This window comes from Hypanus sabinus, chromosome 3 (assembly GCF_030144855.1).
Source record: "Hypanus sabinus isolate sHypSab1 chromosome 3, sHypSab1.hap1, whole genome shotgun sequence".
NCBI classification, from domain to species: Eukaryota; Metazoa; Chordata; class Chondrichthyes; order Myliobatiformes; family Dasyatidae; genus Hypanus; species Hypanus sabinus.
In genome coordinates this window covers 22009175-22024210 of record NC_082708.1, presented here as the reverse complement: position 1 = coordinate 22024210, position 15036 = coordinate 22009175, and the positions used below count along the sequence as shown (strand labels likewise).

The window sequence follows — 15036 nt, the reverse complement described above, 5'->3', positions numbered from 1 at the left end:
GGCAGCATCTATAGGGAGAAGCACTGTCTACGTTTCGGGCCGAGACCCATCGTCGGGACTAACTGAAAGGAAAGATAGTAAGAGATTTGAAAGTAGGAGGGGGAGGGGAATCTCTTACTATCTTTCCTTTCAGTTAGTCCTGACAAAGGGTCTCGGCCCGAAACGTCAACAGCGCTTCTCCCTATAGATGCTGCCTGGCCTGCTGCATTCCACCAGCATTTTGTGTGTGTTGTTTGAATTTCCAGCATCTGCAGATTCCCTCTGATAGCATGATACTGTTTTACATTTAACTATATATCATATATACACTTTATGTCAACATGTACATCTACAGTTTTTTTATTATCTGTTAAAATTATTTTATGTGCTGTATGTGATATACATACTGGGTTTTGCACCTTGGTCCCAGAAGAAAAATGTTTCATTTCCTTTCCATAGATGCTGCCTGACCTGCAGCGTTTCTGCAGCGTTTTGTCTGTTACACTGAATTTTCAGCATCTACGGGATTGCTTGTGTTATGATTTTTCTCTCTGTTCTCTGCTACATTATCATTGCATTTTTCTGAAGAACCTGAGTTCTCAGAATCTATTCCTGAAACCGTTGACTCTTATCCTGACCACAGTTGTATCTTTAATGAGGCTGACTGCAAGGACGTGTAATCAAAAGACTTCGCTTTTACTCATCTATTATGTATTAATCATTTTCTTCTGCCAAAGCTTGAAGCCTTATGTTAAAACATATTCATCATAATAATATTCTGCAGAGAAATAATATACCCCTCAAACCAGTCCATTTATCTTATCCTTTACAACACATGAATGCATTATTCATGTTTACCACTACTGGTCTGGCTCTGGGATAGTTTGCTATCAATCCCTTCATTGACCATTCAATTCTTTGTATCTCATTACACCACATGGGCAGTACATAAAAGCAGAATGTAGACAATTTAGCTACAAGGCTGCAACTGAAACATTTAAGAAAATGTGGAAGAGCATGAGGAAAATTGTTAGGAGGCTTTTGAGGGAATATGAGAGGTAGCGATATACAATAAATGAAAAGGATAATTCTAAAGCATCAGATTATGACAATAAAACCATTCTGCCCTTCAGCCAATCGAGTCTCCTCCCTCATTCAATAATGGCTGCTTTCCCTGCCTTTTCAACACCATTTTCCTGCCTTCTCCCTGTAACCGTTGTCAAGAACCTATCAACTTCAGCTTTAAATTAACCGAATGACTTGCCCTGCATGGCAGTCCGTGGCAGTGAATTCCACACATTCACTATACTCTGGCTAAAGAAACTCCTCCTTATCCCTATTCTAAATGGGTGTCCTTCCATCCTGAGGTTGTGCCCTCTGGTCCACGACTTTCCAACTACTGAAAACATTCTAATCTGGCCTTTGAATAATAGGTTTCAATGAGAACCCCTGTCACTCTTCTATGCTCCAATGAGTACAAGCCCAGAGTTATCAAATAGTCCTCATAAATTACCCCTTTCATTCTTGCAAACCTCTTCTGTACCCTATCCTTCCGAAGATACGGGGCCCAAGCCTGCTCACAATACTCCAAGTGCGGTCTGACCAATGCCTTATAAAGCCTCAGCATTACATCTTCCTGGAAATGAATGCTAACTTTGCATTTGTCTTCCTTACTACCGACCCAGCCTGCAAGTTAACCTTTAGGGAGTCCTGCACTGGCGGTCCCAAGACCCTTTGCACTTCTGATTCCTGAATTCATTCCCCATTCTCTTCACACAGAGAGTGGTGAATCTGTGAAATTCTCCACACAGAGAGTGGTGAATCTGTGAAATTCTTCACAGAGAGTGGTGAATCTGTAAAATTCTCTGCCACAGCAAACAGTTGAGGCCGGTTCATTGGCTATATTTAAGAGGACGTTAGATATGGCCCTTGTGGCTAAAGGGATCCGGGGGTATGGAGAGAAAGCAGGTACTGGGTTCTGAGTTGGATGATCAGCCATGATCATACTGAATGGCGGTGCAGGCTCAAAGGGCCGAATGGCCTACTCCTGCACCTATTTTCTATGTTTCTATGTTTCTATACCATTGAGAAAACAGTCTATGCCTTTATTCCTTCTACTATAGTGCAGGGCCATACACTTCTTTACACTGTATTCCATCTGTTTCTGTCCACTCTCCTAATCTGTCCTAGTCCTCCTGCAGACTCCCTGCTTCTTCAACATGACCTGCCTCTTCACCTATCTACTATGGAAGCTGTGCTCATGTTTCCAGCATGGAAGTAATGGCTGGCAAAGGGTTAACATTACTATCATGCCAAGGCTTCACACTTACACCAAAATGAGTACATATTCAAAGCAAAAGAGAAAAAGTAAAGCTACAGCAAAATTATGAGGGATCAGAATGAAATTGGAAAAGCACCTTCACAGGGATAGTGGGCTTCAGGCTGCATTCTATATTGTAACCCATAGATGAAAATCAAAATAACCTGCAGATAATCTGTAAACAGTGCACATCTGGAATAAACAAACAGCATTATAAAAAGTGGTTTGAAGTATTTACAGCGCTTTGCAGCAATGGTAGACGGAGTCTATCCGTAAGTTTAATCCCACAATAATACCTGTGGAATTAAATTTAGGAAATTAAGTGTGACATCTGGAATTAAACGGAAAATATGATATCTGCAATGGTGACCGTGATTTGTCCAGATTGTTGTGAAACCCCATCTGGTTCAGTAATATCATCAGGAATGATAATGGTGTCCTCACCTGGTCTGACTTGCATGTAATTTAAAAGTTCCAATGTCATATGCAAGCCATTCAGTTCAATCAAGTATGGACAAGGAACACTGGCTTCCCAGTAAACAAGTACTTTTTCTAAGAAGTAGTTGATCTGCTTAGAAATGAAGAGGAAGTAGAGTTTTAACATTTCAAAGAGTGTGGGAAGATGGCTGAACAAGTGCATGATAAAATGGGGAGTCAACAATTCTTCAGATCAAACATTCATACGACAAATTCTAAAATCAGTAACTATCCCTGATTCATAAAACCTGGGAACAACTTGCTCTCCATATCGTACTGCGCTGGCTTGCGTATTACGTAGACAGCTGGGGTGCAACATCCATGGTCGACCCGACCAATGGAGGGTCAGGCATAAAAGCTGGAAGAAAGCAACGAGCACCCAGCAATCACACTTACAAAAACTCCCATGTACGAACTTCACCAAGGATTTTCTCTCACTAATTTGGTTCCTATGTAGAAAGAAACTTCATCATATTCAGTGCTGCTGTCAGTGGGAGAAGTATTGAAGACGAGAAAAATGACACCACACATTTCAGTTAAAATTTCAGGAACTCATCTGCCATGCACTTTGATGGAACAACCTTATTGCCTCTTGTTAATAAAATAGTCCGTCTTCTAGGGTGATTTAATACCACACTGTCACTCACCTCCCAAGCAGGCTCCCATTGCCAGGGCGAAAATCAGAGGTTTCACAGGCAGGTTTACATCAGCAGCCTGGCTCAGATTTAGCAGCACAGGAATCTATTACAGAAAAGAGTTCATTGTCATATGGACAAGTGCACGTATGCATAGGTGCAATGAAAAATTTATTAGATTAGATTAGCTTTATTTGTCACAAGTGCATTGCAACCTGGAAACATAAAGTGAAGTGTGTCATTCTGCGTCAGCAACCAAAACACTCCAAGATTCGTGCTGGGGACATCCTGCAAGTGTCACCATGCTCCTGGCATGCCCAGAATTTATTCACCCTAACCTGTACATGTTTGGAATGTGGGAGGAAACCACAGCACCTGGAGGAAACCCATGTAGTCATGGGGAGAACATACAAACTCCTTACAGACAGCAGCGGGAAATGAACACTAATCGCTGGTGCTGTAAAGCATTGGGCTATCTGCTCCACTACTGTGCCACTTGTAGTGTTTGCAGAATGTCACATGCACACAGCATCAGAGACATTATGTTTAGGAGGAAAATGGAAATTAAACACATTTTTCAAGACAGCTGAGGTCGATTTTGATCCAGTAGAGTTCAACATACCATGGAAGTTGGAGTAAAGAGAATTAGAGATATGAGAGAGGAGTTGGCCAGAACTGATTGGAAAAGAACACTGGTAGAGATGATGGCAGAGCAGCAATGTCTGGAATTTCTGGAAGCAACTCAGAAGGCACAGGATATACACATCCGAAAGAGGAAGAAGTATTCTAATGGCAAAATGATACAACCATGGATAACAAGAGAAGTCAAGGCCAACATAAAAGCAAAAGAGAGGGCACATAATAGAGCAAAAATTAGTGGGAAGTTAGAGAATTAGGAAGCTTTTAAATGCCAACAGAAGGCAACTAACAAGAGAGAGGGAGGAGAAGGAGGAGAAGAAAGCCCTTAACTCTGAGTGGAGTCATCAGGATCATTACGGCTTTTTTTTAAAGCAGGTTTTCTTGTTTTTATGAGGCCAAGTTGCTAGCTTGACGCTCAATCCTGCACAGATGGAAAGCGTGCAAAGGAGCCGGCTGGATTCGAACTCAGGAGCCTTCGCTCTGAAGTCTGGCTCTGATACCACTACACCACCAGCTGGCAAGGTAGTAATGAGGGACTAGGAAATGGCAGTCAAAATAATTAAGTATTTTGCATCAGTCTTTTCTGTGGAAAACATTAGCAGTATGTTGGAAGTTACTGGAGTCAGGGTTTGTGAAGTGCATGAAGTTACCATTACTTGGCAGACGTTTCTTAGGAAACTGAAAAATCTGAACGTAGATGTCACCTAGACGAGATAGTGTACACCCCAGGGTTCTAAAAGAGGTGGCTGAAGAGATTGGAGATTGTGGAAGCATTAGTAAAGATCTTTCAAGGATCATTAGATTTGGGAATGGTTCCAGAACACTGGAAAATTGTAAACGTCATTCCACTCTTCAAAAAGGGAGGGAATCAGAAGAAAGGTAATTATAGGCCAGTTAGTCTGGTCTCAGTGGTTGGGAAGATGTGGGAGTCAATTCTTAAGGATGAAGTCTCAGGGTACCTGGAGACACATGATAAAATAGGCTATATTTAGCACGGTTTCCACAAGGGGAAATCCTTCCTGACAAATCTGTTGGAATTATTTGAAGAAATAACAAGAAGGATAGACAAAGGGGAATTGGTTGATGTTGTGTACTTGGATTTTCAGGAGGCCTTTGACAAGGTGCCACACATGAGGCTACATAATAAGCTATGAGCCCACGGAAAAGATCCTAGCATGCGTAAAGCAATGACTGATTGGTTGGAGGCAAAGAGTGGTTGGCTGCTGGTTACTAATGGTGTTCCACAGGGGTCAATGTTGAGACCGATTTTTTTTTTAAACTTCATATGTCAATGATTTGGATGATGGAATTGATGGCTTTATTGAAAACTTTGCAGACGATACACAGGTAGGTGGAAGAAGAGATAGCTTTGAGGAAGTAGAGAGGCTACAGAAGGACTCAGACAGATTAAGAAAATGGGCAAAGAAATGGCAGATGGAATATAGTGTTGGGAAGTGTATGCTCATACTTTTTGGTAGAAGAAATGAAAGGGTTGACTATTTTCTAAATAAAGAGAGGCACAAAGGGAATTGGGAGTCCTTATGCAGGATTCCCTAAAGGTTAAGACCATAAGACATAGAAGCAGAATTAGGCTATTCGGCCCATCTAGTCTGACCCACCATTCCATCATGGCTGATCCTATTAGCAGTTTGAGTCTGTGGTGAGGAAGACAAATGTGGTGTTCACATTCTTTTCAAGAGGGCTAGAATATAAAACCAAGGGTGTAATGTTGAGACTTTATAAAGCACTGGTGAGGCTTCACTTGGAGTATTATGAGCAGTTTTGGGCCCCTTATCTTAGGAAGGATGTGTTGAATCTGGAGAGAGCTCAAAGAAGGTTCACAAAAATTATTCCAGGATTGAATGGCCTGTCATGTTAAGAGCATTTGATGGTCCTAGGCCTGTATTCTCTGGAACTCAGAAGAATAAAGGGTGACCTCATTGACAACTATTGAATGGTGAAAGGTCGATGGAATGGATGTGGAGAGGATGTTTCCGATGGTGAGAGAGTCTAAGACCAGAGGACACTGCCTCATAATAGAGGGGTGTCCTTTCAGAATGGAGATGAGGAGGAACTTCTTTCGCCAGAGAGTGGTGAATCTGTGAAATTCGTTGCTACAGGTCATGTATATCTAAGGCAGAGGTTGATATTAACCATATAACAATTGCAGCACGGAAACAAGCCATCTCGGCCCTTCTAGTCCATGCTGAATGCTTACTCTCACCTAGTCCCACCTACCTGCACTCAGCCCATAACCCTCCATTCCTTTCCCGTCCATATACCTATCCAATTTTTTTTATGACAAAATTGAACCTGCTTCTACCACTTCTACTGGAATTTCATTCCACTCAGCTACCACTCTCTGAGTAAAGAAATTCCCTCTCGTGTTACCCCTAAACTTTTGCCCCTTAACTCTCAACTCATGTCCTCTGGTTGAATCTCCCCTACTCTCAATGGAAAAACTTTATCTATCCCCCTCATAATTTTAAATACCTCTATCAAGTCCCCCCTCAACTTTCTATGCTCCAAAGAATAAAGACCGAACTTGTTCAACCTTTCTCTGTAACTTAGGTGCTGAAATCCAGGTAACATTCTAGTAAATCTCCTCTGTACTCTCTCTAATTTCTTGATTGGTCAGGGCATGAAGTGATACGGGGAGAAGGCAGGAGATTGGGGCTAAAAGGAAAAACGGATCAACCATGATGAAATGACGGAGCAGTTTCAAAGGGCCAAATGGCCTAATTCTGCTCCCATATCTTACGGTCTTATAAAAGTTTTGTGCGAAAAACAATTCAGTCTGTGGGCTCTAGGTGGTTTAACTGGTGCTTGAGATCTGTTACAGATTTCAAAGCACAAGAGTGAGCAGATTCCATGCCTTTGTGCCAAGCCTCTGATAAGATCTTACTGAGTCAACTACACTCAGTGGCCACTTTATTGGATACACTTGTACACCTACTCGTTAATATAAATATCCAATCAGCTAATCATGTGGTAGCAAATCAATGCGTATAAGACATGGTTAAGTGGCTCAGTTGTTGTTCAGACTGAACATAGAACGGGGAAGAAATGTGATTTAAATGATTTTAAACATGGAATGAGCATTGGTGCCAGATGGGATGGATTGAGTGCCTCAGAATCTCCTGATCTCCTGGGATTTTCACACACAACAGTCTGTAGAGTTCCCAGTGAATGTTGTGAAAAAATCCAGTGAGCAGCAGTTGTGGGTAAAATCACCTTGTTAGTGAGAGGGGTCACAACAGAATGACCAGACTGGTTAAAGCTGTCAGGAAGGCGATGGTAACTCAAATAACAGTGGTGTGCAGAAGAGCATCTCTGAATGCACAACATGTTGAACTTTGAAACGAATGGGCTACAGCAGCAGAAGGCAATGAACATACACTTAGTGGCCACTTTATTGTTGGGTACAGGAGGCACCTAATAACATGGCCACTGCATGCACCTATGTAAATGTAGCTTTTAAGACAACTTTTCAGCTCACTTTCCTCTGGAGGTTATTGCAATACAGCGAGGAATAGGTTGCCACCCAGCAACCCTCGATTTAACTCTAGCCTTATTTCGAGACAATTTCCAATGACCAATTAACCTACTAACCGGTTTGACTTTGGACTGTGAGAGGAAATCAGAGCATCCAGAGGAAATACAGGTGGTCACGGAGAGAAAGTATTAACTCCTTACAAACAGCGATGGAAAATGAACCCAGGTCACTGGTACTGTAAAATGTTATGCTAATGACTATGCTATCGTGCCAACTCTGTCTATGTTTTAGACCATAAGACCATAAGACAAAGGAGCAGAAGTAGGCCATTCGGCCCATTGACTCTGCTCCACCATTTCATCATGAGCTGATCCAATCTCCCCTTTAGTCCCACTCCCCCTCCTTCTCACCATAACCTGTGATGCCCTGACTACTCAGATACCTATCAATCTCTGCCTTAAATACACCCAATGACTTGGCCTCCACTGCTGCCCGTGGCAACAAATTCCATAGATTCACCACCCTTCAGCTAAAAAAAAATTTTCGCATCTCTGTTCTGAACAGGTGCCCTCCAATCCTCAAGTCATGCCCTCTCGTACTAGACTCCCCCACCATGTGAAACAACTTTGCCACATCCACTCTGTCCATGCCTTTCAATATTCGAAATGTTTCTATGAGGTCCCCCCTCATTCTTCTAAACTCCAAGGAGTACAGTCCAAGAGCGGTCAAACGTTCCTCATATGTTAACCCTCTCATTGCCAGAATCATTCTAGTGAATCTTCTCTGAACCCTCTCCAATGTCAGCACATCCATTCGTAAATAAGGAGCCCAAAACTGTACACAGTATTCCAAGTGAGGTTTTACCAGTGCCTTATTGAGCCTCAACATCACATCCCTGCTCCTATACTCTATTCCTCTAGAAATGAATGCCAATATTGCATTTGCCTTCTTCACCACCGACTCAACCTGGAGTTTAACCTTAAGGGTATCCTGCACGAGGACTCCCAAGTCCCGTTTCATCTCAGAACTTTGAATTCTCTCCCCATTTAAATAATAGTCTGCATGTTTGTTTTGATATGGTTGCAAACAATAGTCAACTTAAACAACTGCAGAGGGTGTGGGTGATGGATGAGGGTGTGAAGATACTGGTGCCATACACCAAAATTTAGATCAATTGAGTATTGTGGGCTTCAGGGGTATAAAGACAAACTGGATAAGTCGGGACTGTTTTCCCTGCAGGGGACTGAGGGGATGACCTTATAATAGTATATAAAATCCTGAGGTGTGCAGATAAGGTGAACAGTCCCATAGTCTTTTTTCGAGGGTAGGGAAGCCTAACACTAAAGGGCATAGTTTTAAGGTGAGAGGGGGAAGATTTAAAAGGAACCTGAGAGGCAACTTTTACACACAGAGAGTGGAGGATATATGGGATGAGCTGTCAGAAGAAGTGGTAGATGTGGGTTCAATCACATTTAAAAGACATTTGGACACATACATGGATAGGAAAGGATTTCACCTAAGCAAGGTGAAATGAGACTAACTCAGGTTGGTAATCTGGCTGGCATGAATGTTGGGCCAAAGGGCCTGTATCCATGCTGCAGAATTCTAGGTCTCTAATCATCAGTACAATCCCATTTATGGATCAGACCTGAATAATCAGCAAGACAGCAATGATCGAAATATTTTTAAAATGTCATTCGTACTGTAGGATGTGGACATCACTGGCAATGATTGCATTTATTCTGTCCCTCACTGCTCCAGAACTGAGCAACTACCACTTACTGTAGGTTAATGGCAAAATGGAAATGGGCATGCAGGAGATAGAGAAGGAGAGAGAACAGGAGAGACAGGAAAATAAGGAGGAACGGGACAAACAGGACTGCTCCCATTGGAACCACATGGACCTGATGGTCCGAATGACCTATTTGTGTATCATTATAAAAATAACTCAAGACAAGCAGACAAGAGACACGTCCATTTTTTTCCACAGCCGGCAGCAATCAGCTTGCGAATTGTTAAGTCCATTTACTTCTCTCGGCAGGTGGCAATCAGCTTGAGAGGTCATTCGTTGGTGACGCTGCGCAAGGTTTAAGAAGAGCTCGAGCACTTTCGCCTTTTCTTCTCGGCGAGAGGCTCAACAGGCTTAGGCGAGAACAGGTTTGGGCACGCGCGGACCAGTAAATAAGAAAGTTTCTAGTAAGTTTTCTTTTCTGTCGGTACATGTCTAGTGCATTGAAAATGGGTCTGGAGGTAGTGTTATGTTCTTTGTGTGAGATGTGGGACCCCCAGTCTCCTTGGTAACTACATCGGAATGAAATGCATCAAGATCCAGCTCCATGGAGACTGTGTGAAGGAAGTGGAGCTTTTGAACATTTGGTTCAGATGGGAAAATGAGGAGGAGACAGAAAGGTAGTGACCTCTAAGTTGTAGGAGGCAGGTGACTGGGTGATCATCAGGAGAGGGAAAGGAAAAGGGTAGCCAGTGGCTTTTCCTCTCAGTAATAAGCATACTATTTTGGATGCTACTGGGGGGCTCAGGGAAGTCCAAGTGATCTGGTCTCCGGCACTGAGTCTGGCTCTGTAGCTCAGAAGGGTAGGGGAGAGAAAAGTAGTGCGGTCATGATTGGTGATTCCGTACTTAGAGGAGTAGACAGCAGACTCTGTGGACATGAAAGGGACACCCAGATGGTATATTGCCTCCTAAGTGCCAGGGTCAGGGATGTCCCAGATCAGCTTGACAGCATTCTAAAGGGGGAGGGTGAAGAGCCAGAAGTTGTGTACACATTGGTGACAATGAGATACAGTACTGTAGGTGGGAAAGGGGAGAAGGTCTTGATCAGAGAATATAGGGAGTTTGGCAGAAAGCTGATTTGCAGGACCTCCAGGATTGCTGCCTGTGCCATGTGCCAGTGAGGGTAAAAGCAGGGTGATTTAATAGATGAGTTGGTTGAGGGAGCAGGGTTCCAGACTGGGATCATTCTGGGGAAGGTATTTGTCTATCTTAACGCAAGGATTATTGTGAACAAAGTGGATGAATTCAGAGATCAGTACTTGGAGCTATGATGTTGTGGCCATTACAGAGACTTGGATGGCTCAAGGACAGGAATGGTTACTTCACGTGCCGGGTTTTAGATGGTTCAGAAAGGACAGGGAGGGAGGCAAAAGAGGTGGGGGCATAGCACTGCTGATCAGAGATAGTGTCACGGCTGCAGAAAAGGTGGACACCATGGAGGGATTGTCTATGGAGTCTCTGTGTGTGGAGGTTAGGAACAGGAAGGGGTCAATAACTCTACTGGGTGTTTTTTATAGGCCAGCCAATAGTAACAGGGATATCAAGGAGCAGATAGGGAAACAAATCCAGGAAATGTGTAATAATAACAGAGTTGTCGTAAAGGGAGATTTTAATTTCCCAAATATCGATTGGCATTTCCCTGGAGCCAGGGCTTTAGATGAGGTGGAGTTTGTTAGGTGTGTTCAGGAAGGCTTCTTGACACAATATGTAGATAAGCCTGCAGGAGGAGAAGCTGTACTTGATTTGGTATTGGGAAATGAACCTGGTCAGGTGTCAGATCTCTCAGTGGGAGAGTATTTTGGAGATAGTGATCATAATTCTATTTTCTTTACAATAGCTTTGGTGAGAGATAGGAACAGACAAGTTAGAAAAGTGTTTAATTGGAGTAAGGGGAATTATGAAGCTATCAGGCAGGAAATTGGAAGCTTAAATTGGGAACAGATGTTCTCAGGGAAAAGTACGAAAGAAATGTTGCAAATGTTCAGGGGATATTTGTGTGGAGTTCTGCATTGCTATGTTCCAATGAGACAGGGAAGTTATGGTGTACCAAGGCTGTAATAAATCTAGTCAAGAAGAAAAGAAAAGCTTACAAAAGGTTCAGAGAGCTAGGTAATGTTAGAGATCTAGAAGATTATAAGGCTAACAGGAAAGAGCTTAAGAAGGAAATTAAGAGAGCCAGAAGGGGCCATCAGTAGGCCTTGGCAGACAGGATTAAGGAAAACCCCAAGGCATTCTATAAGTATGTGAAGAGCAAGAGGATAGGACGTAAAAGAATAGGACCTATCAAATGTGAGAGTGGGGAAGTGTCTACGGAACCGGAGGAAATAGCAGGGATACTTAATGAATACTTCAGTATTCACTATGGAAAAGGATCTTGGTGATTGTAGTGATGACTTGCAACAGACTGAAAAGCTTGAGCATGTAGGTATTAAGAAAGATGTGTTGGAGCTTTTGGAAAGCATCAAGTTGGATAAGTCACCGGGACTGGATGAGATGTACCCCAGGCTACTGTGGGAGATGAGGTAGGAGATTGCTGAGCCTCTGGTGATGATCTTTGCATCATCAATGGGGACAGGAGAGGTTCCGGAAGATTGGAGGGTTGTGGATATTGTTCTTTTATTCAAGAAAGGGAGTAGAGATAGCCCAGGAAATTATAGACCAGTGAGTCTTACTTCAGTGGTTGGTAAGTTGATGGAGAAGATCCTGAGAGGCAGGAACTATGAACATTTGGAGAGGTATAATATGTTAGGAATAGTCAGCATGGCTTTGTCAAAGGCAGGTCATGCCTTATGAGCCTGATTGAATGTTTTGAGGGTGTGACTAAACCCATTGATGAAGGAAGAGCAGTAGATGTAGTGTATATGGATTTCAGCAAGGCATTTGATAAGGTACCCCATGCAAGACTTATTGAGAAAGTAAGGAGGCATGGGATCCAAGGAGACATTGCTTTATGGATCCTGAACTGGCTTGCCCACTGAAGGCAAAGAGTGGTTGTAGACAGGTCATTTTCTGCATGGAGGTCAGTGACCAGTGGTGTGCCTCAGGGATCTGTTCTGGGACCCTTACTCTTTGTGATTTTTATAAATGATCTGGATAAAGAAGTGGAGGGATGGGTTAGTAAATTTGCTGATGTCACAAAGGTTGGAGGAGTTGTGGATAGTGTACAGGGCTGTCAGAGGTTCCAGCGGGACATTGATAGTATGTGAAACTGGGCTGAGAAGTGGCAGATGGAGTTCAACCCAGATAAGTGTGAAGTGGTATATTTTGGTAGGTCAAATATGATGGCAGAATATAGTATTAATGGTAAGACTCTTGGCAGTGTGGAGGATCAGAGGGATCTTGGGGTCCGAGTCCATAGGACGCTCAAAGCAGCTGCGCGTGTTGATTCTGTAGTTAAGAAGGCATGTGGTGTATTGGCCTTCATCAATCCTGGAATTGAATTTAGGAGCCAAGAGGTAATGTTGCAGCTATATAAGACTCTGGTCAGACCCCACTTGGAGTACTGTGCTCAGTTCTGTTTGCCTAACTACAGAAAGGATGTGGAAACCATAGAAAGGGTGCAGAGGGGATTTACAAGGATGTTGCCTGGATTGGGGAGCATGCCTTATGAGAATAGGTTGAGTGAACTCGGACTTTTCTCCTTGGAACGACGGAGGATGAGAGGTGAACTGATAGAGATGTATTAAGATGATGGGAGGCATTGATCGTGTGGATAGTCAGAGGCTTTTTCCCAGGGCTGAAATGGTTGCCAGAAGAGGACACAGTTTTAAAGTGCTGGGGAGTAGGTACAGAGGAGATGTCAGGGTTAGGTTTTTTACTCAGAGAGAGGTGAGTGAGTGGAATGGGCTGCCGGCAATTGTGGTGGAGGTGGATACAATAGGGTCTTTTAAGAGACTTTTGGATAGGTACATGGGGCTTGGAAAAATAGAGGGCTATGGGTAAGCCTAGTAATTTCTAAGGTAGGGACATGTTCGGCACAACTTTGTGGGCTGAAGGGCCTGAATTGTGATTAGGTTTTCTATGTTTCTATGTCCTGTACAAAAAGGAAGGGTTAAACCTGAACCCAAGGGGGACCAATGTCCCAGCCTGCAGGTTTGCTAGAGCTGTTGGGGTAAGTTTCAATTGATTTGGCTGGGGGATGGGAACTGTAATGAAAGGGTTGAAAACGGGGTAGTTGATGTATGACTAGGTGCAAAGCATAGCGAGACTATGAGGATGGACAGTCAGATAATAGGGCAAAATTGTAGTCAGTAGGATGAGTTAAAGTGTAACAAAGGGCCAAAATCAAAAAAGGCGATGAATATAAGACTGAAGGTTTTATATTTGAATGCACACAGTGTACAGATTAAAGTAAACGATCTTGCAGTGCAATTAGACATTGGGAAGTATGATGTTGTGGCCATCTCTGAGTCATGGCTGAAAGATCATAGTTGGGAGCTTAATATCCAAGGATACACTTTGTATTGAAAAGACAGGCAGGTAGGCAGAGGGGTATGGTGACCCCCTTTGCTAACAAAATGATATCAAATCCTTAGAAAGACATGACATGGGATTAGATGACATAGAATCCTTGCGGATAGAGCTGAGAAACTGCAAAAAGACCCTAATGGGAGTAATATACAAGACTCCAAACAGTAGCCAAGATATGGGCTACAAATTATAAGAGGAGATTAAAACAGCATGTACAAATGGCAATGTTGTGATAATCATGGGGGATTTCAATATGCAGGTAGATTGTGGAAAATCCAGTTAGTGCTGGATCCTAAGAGTAGGAATTTGTAGAATAGTTACGAATGCTTTTTAGAGCAGTTTGTGGTTGAACCCTCCACAGGATTGGCAATTCTGGATTGGGGTTATGTAATGACCCAGATATGATTAGGGAGTTTAAGGTAAAGGAACCCTTGGGGAGACAATGATCATAATATGATAGAATTCAGCCTGCAATTTATGAAGGAGAAGGTAATATCAAATGTATCAATATTACAGTGGAGTAAAAGGAATTACAGAGGCATGAGAGAGGAGCTGATCAAAGTTGACTGGAAGGGGACACTAGCAGAAATGACAGCAGAACAACAATGGCTGGTGTTTCTGGGGGAAGTTCAGAAGGCACAGGAAAGATACATCCCAAAGATTAAAAAGTATTCTAAAAGGGAGGATGAGGCAACTGTGGCTGACAAGGGAAGTCAAACACAGCATAAAAGCAAGAGAGAGGGCATATAAAATAGCAAAACTTAGAGGATTGGGGAGATGTTAAAAAGCAATAGAGGGCAACTGAAAAAGCCATAAAGAAAGAAAGGACAAAATATGAAGGTAAGCTAGTCAATAATATAAAAGAGGAAACAAAAAGTTTTCAGATATGTGAAGAGTAAAAGGGAGATGAGAGTGGATATCATACTGCTGAAAAATTATGTTGGAGAGTTAGTAATTGGAGACAAAGAAATGGCAGACAAACTTAAGAAAATTGCATCAGTCTTTTCTGTGGAAGACACAAGCACAATACCAGAAAAGCAAAAATGTCATGGTGCAAAAGTGAGGGTCATCGCTATAACTAAGGAGAAGGTGCTTGGGAAACTGAAAAGGCTGAAGGTACACTAGATCAGTCACCTGGACCAGATAGACTACACCCCAGCATTCTGAAAGAAGTAGCAGAAGAGATAATTAGAAATTATCTTTCAAGAATCATTAGTTTCTGGAATAGT

The 15036-nt window shown here is 42.7% G+C and overlaps 1 protein-coding gene across 1 annotated transcript in view; it reads right to left on the bottom strand.

Annotated features, from left to right (window-relative positions):
• The window catches only part of oca2 (oculocutaneous albinism II), a 507586-nt gene that overhangs the window by 96554 nt on the left and 395996 nt on the right, over positions 1-15036 (bottom strand). The window contains exon 22 of the mRNA XM_059963277.1: positions 3424-3517. Within this exon, the coding sequence (XP_059819260.1) occupies positions 3424-3517 (94 nt within the window). The remainder of the gene's footprint in view (positions 1-3423; positions 3518-15036) is intronic.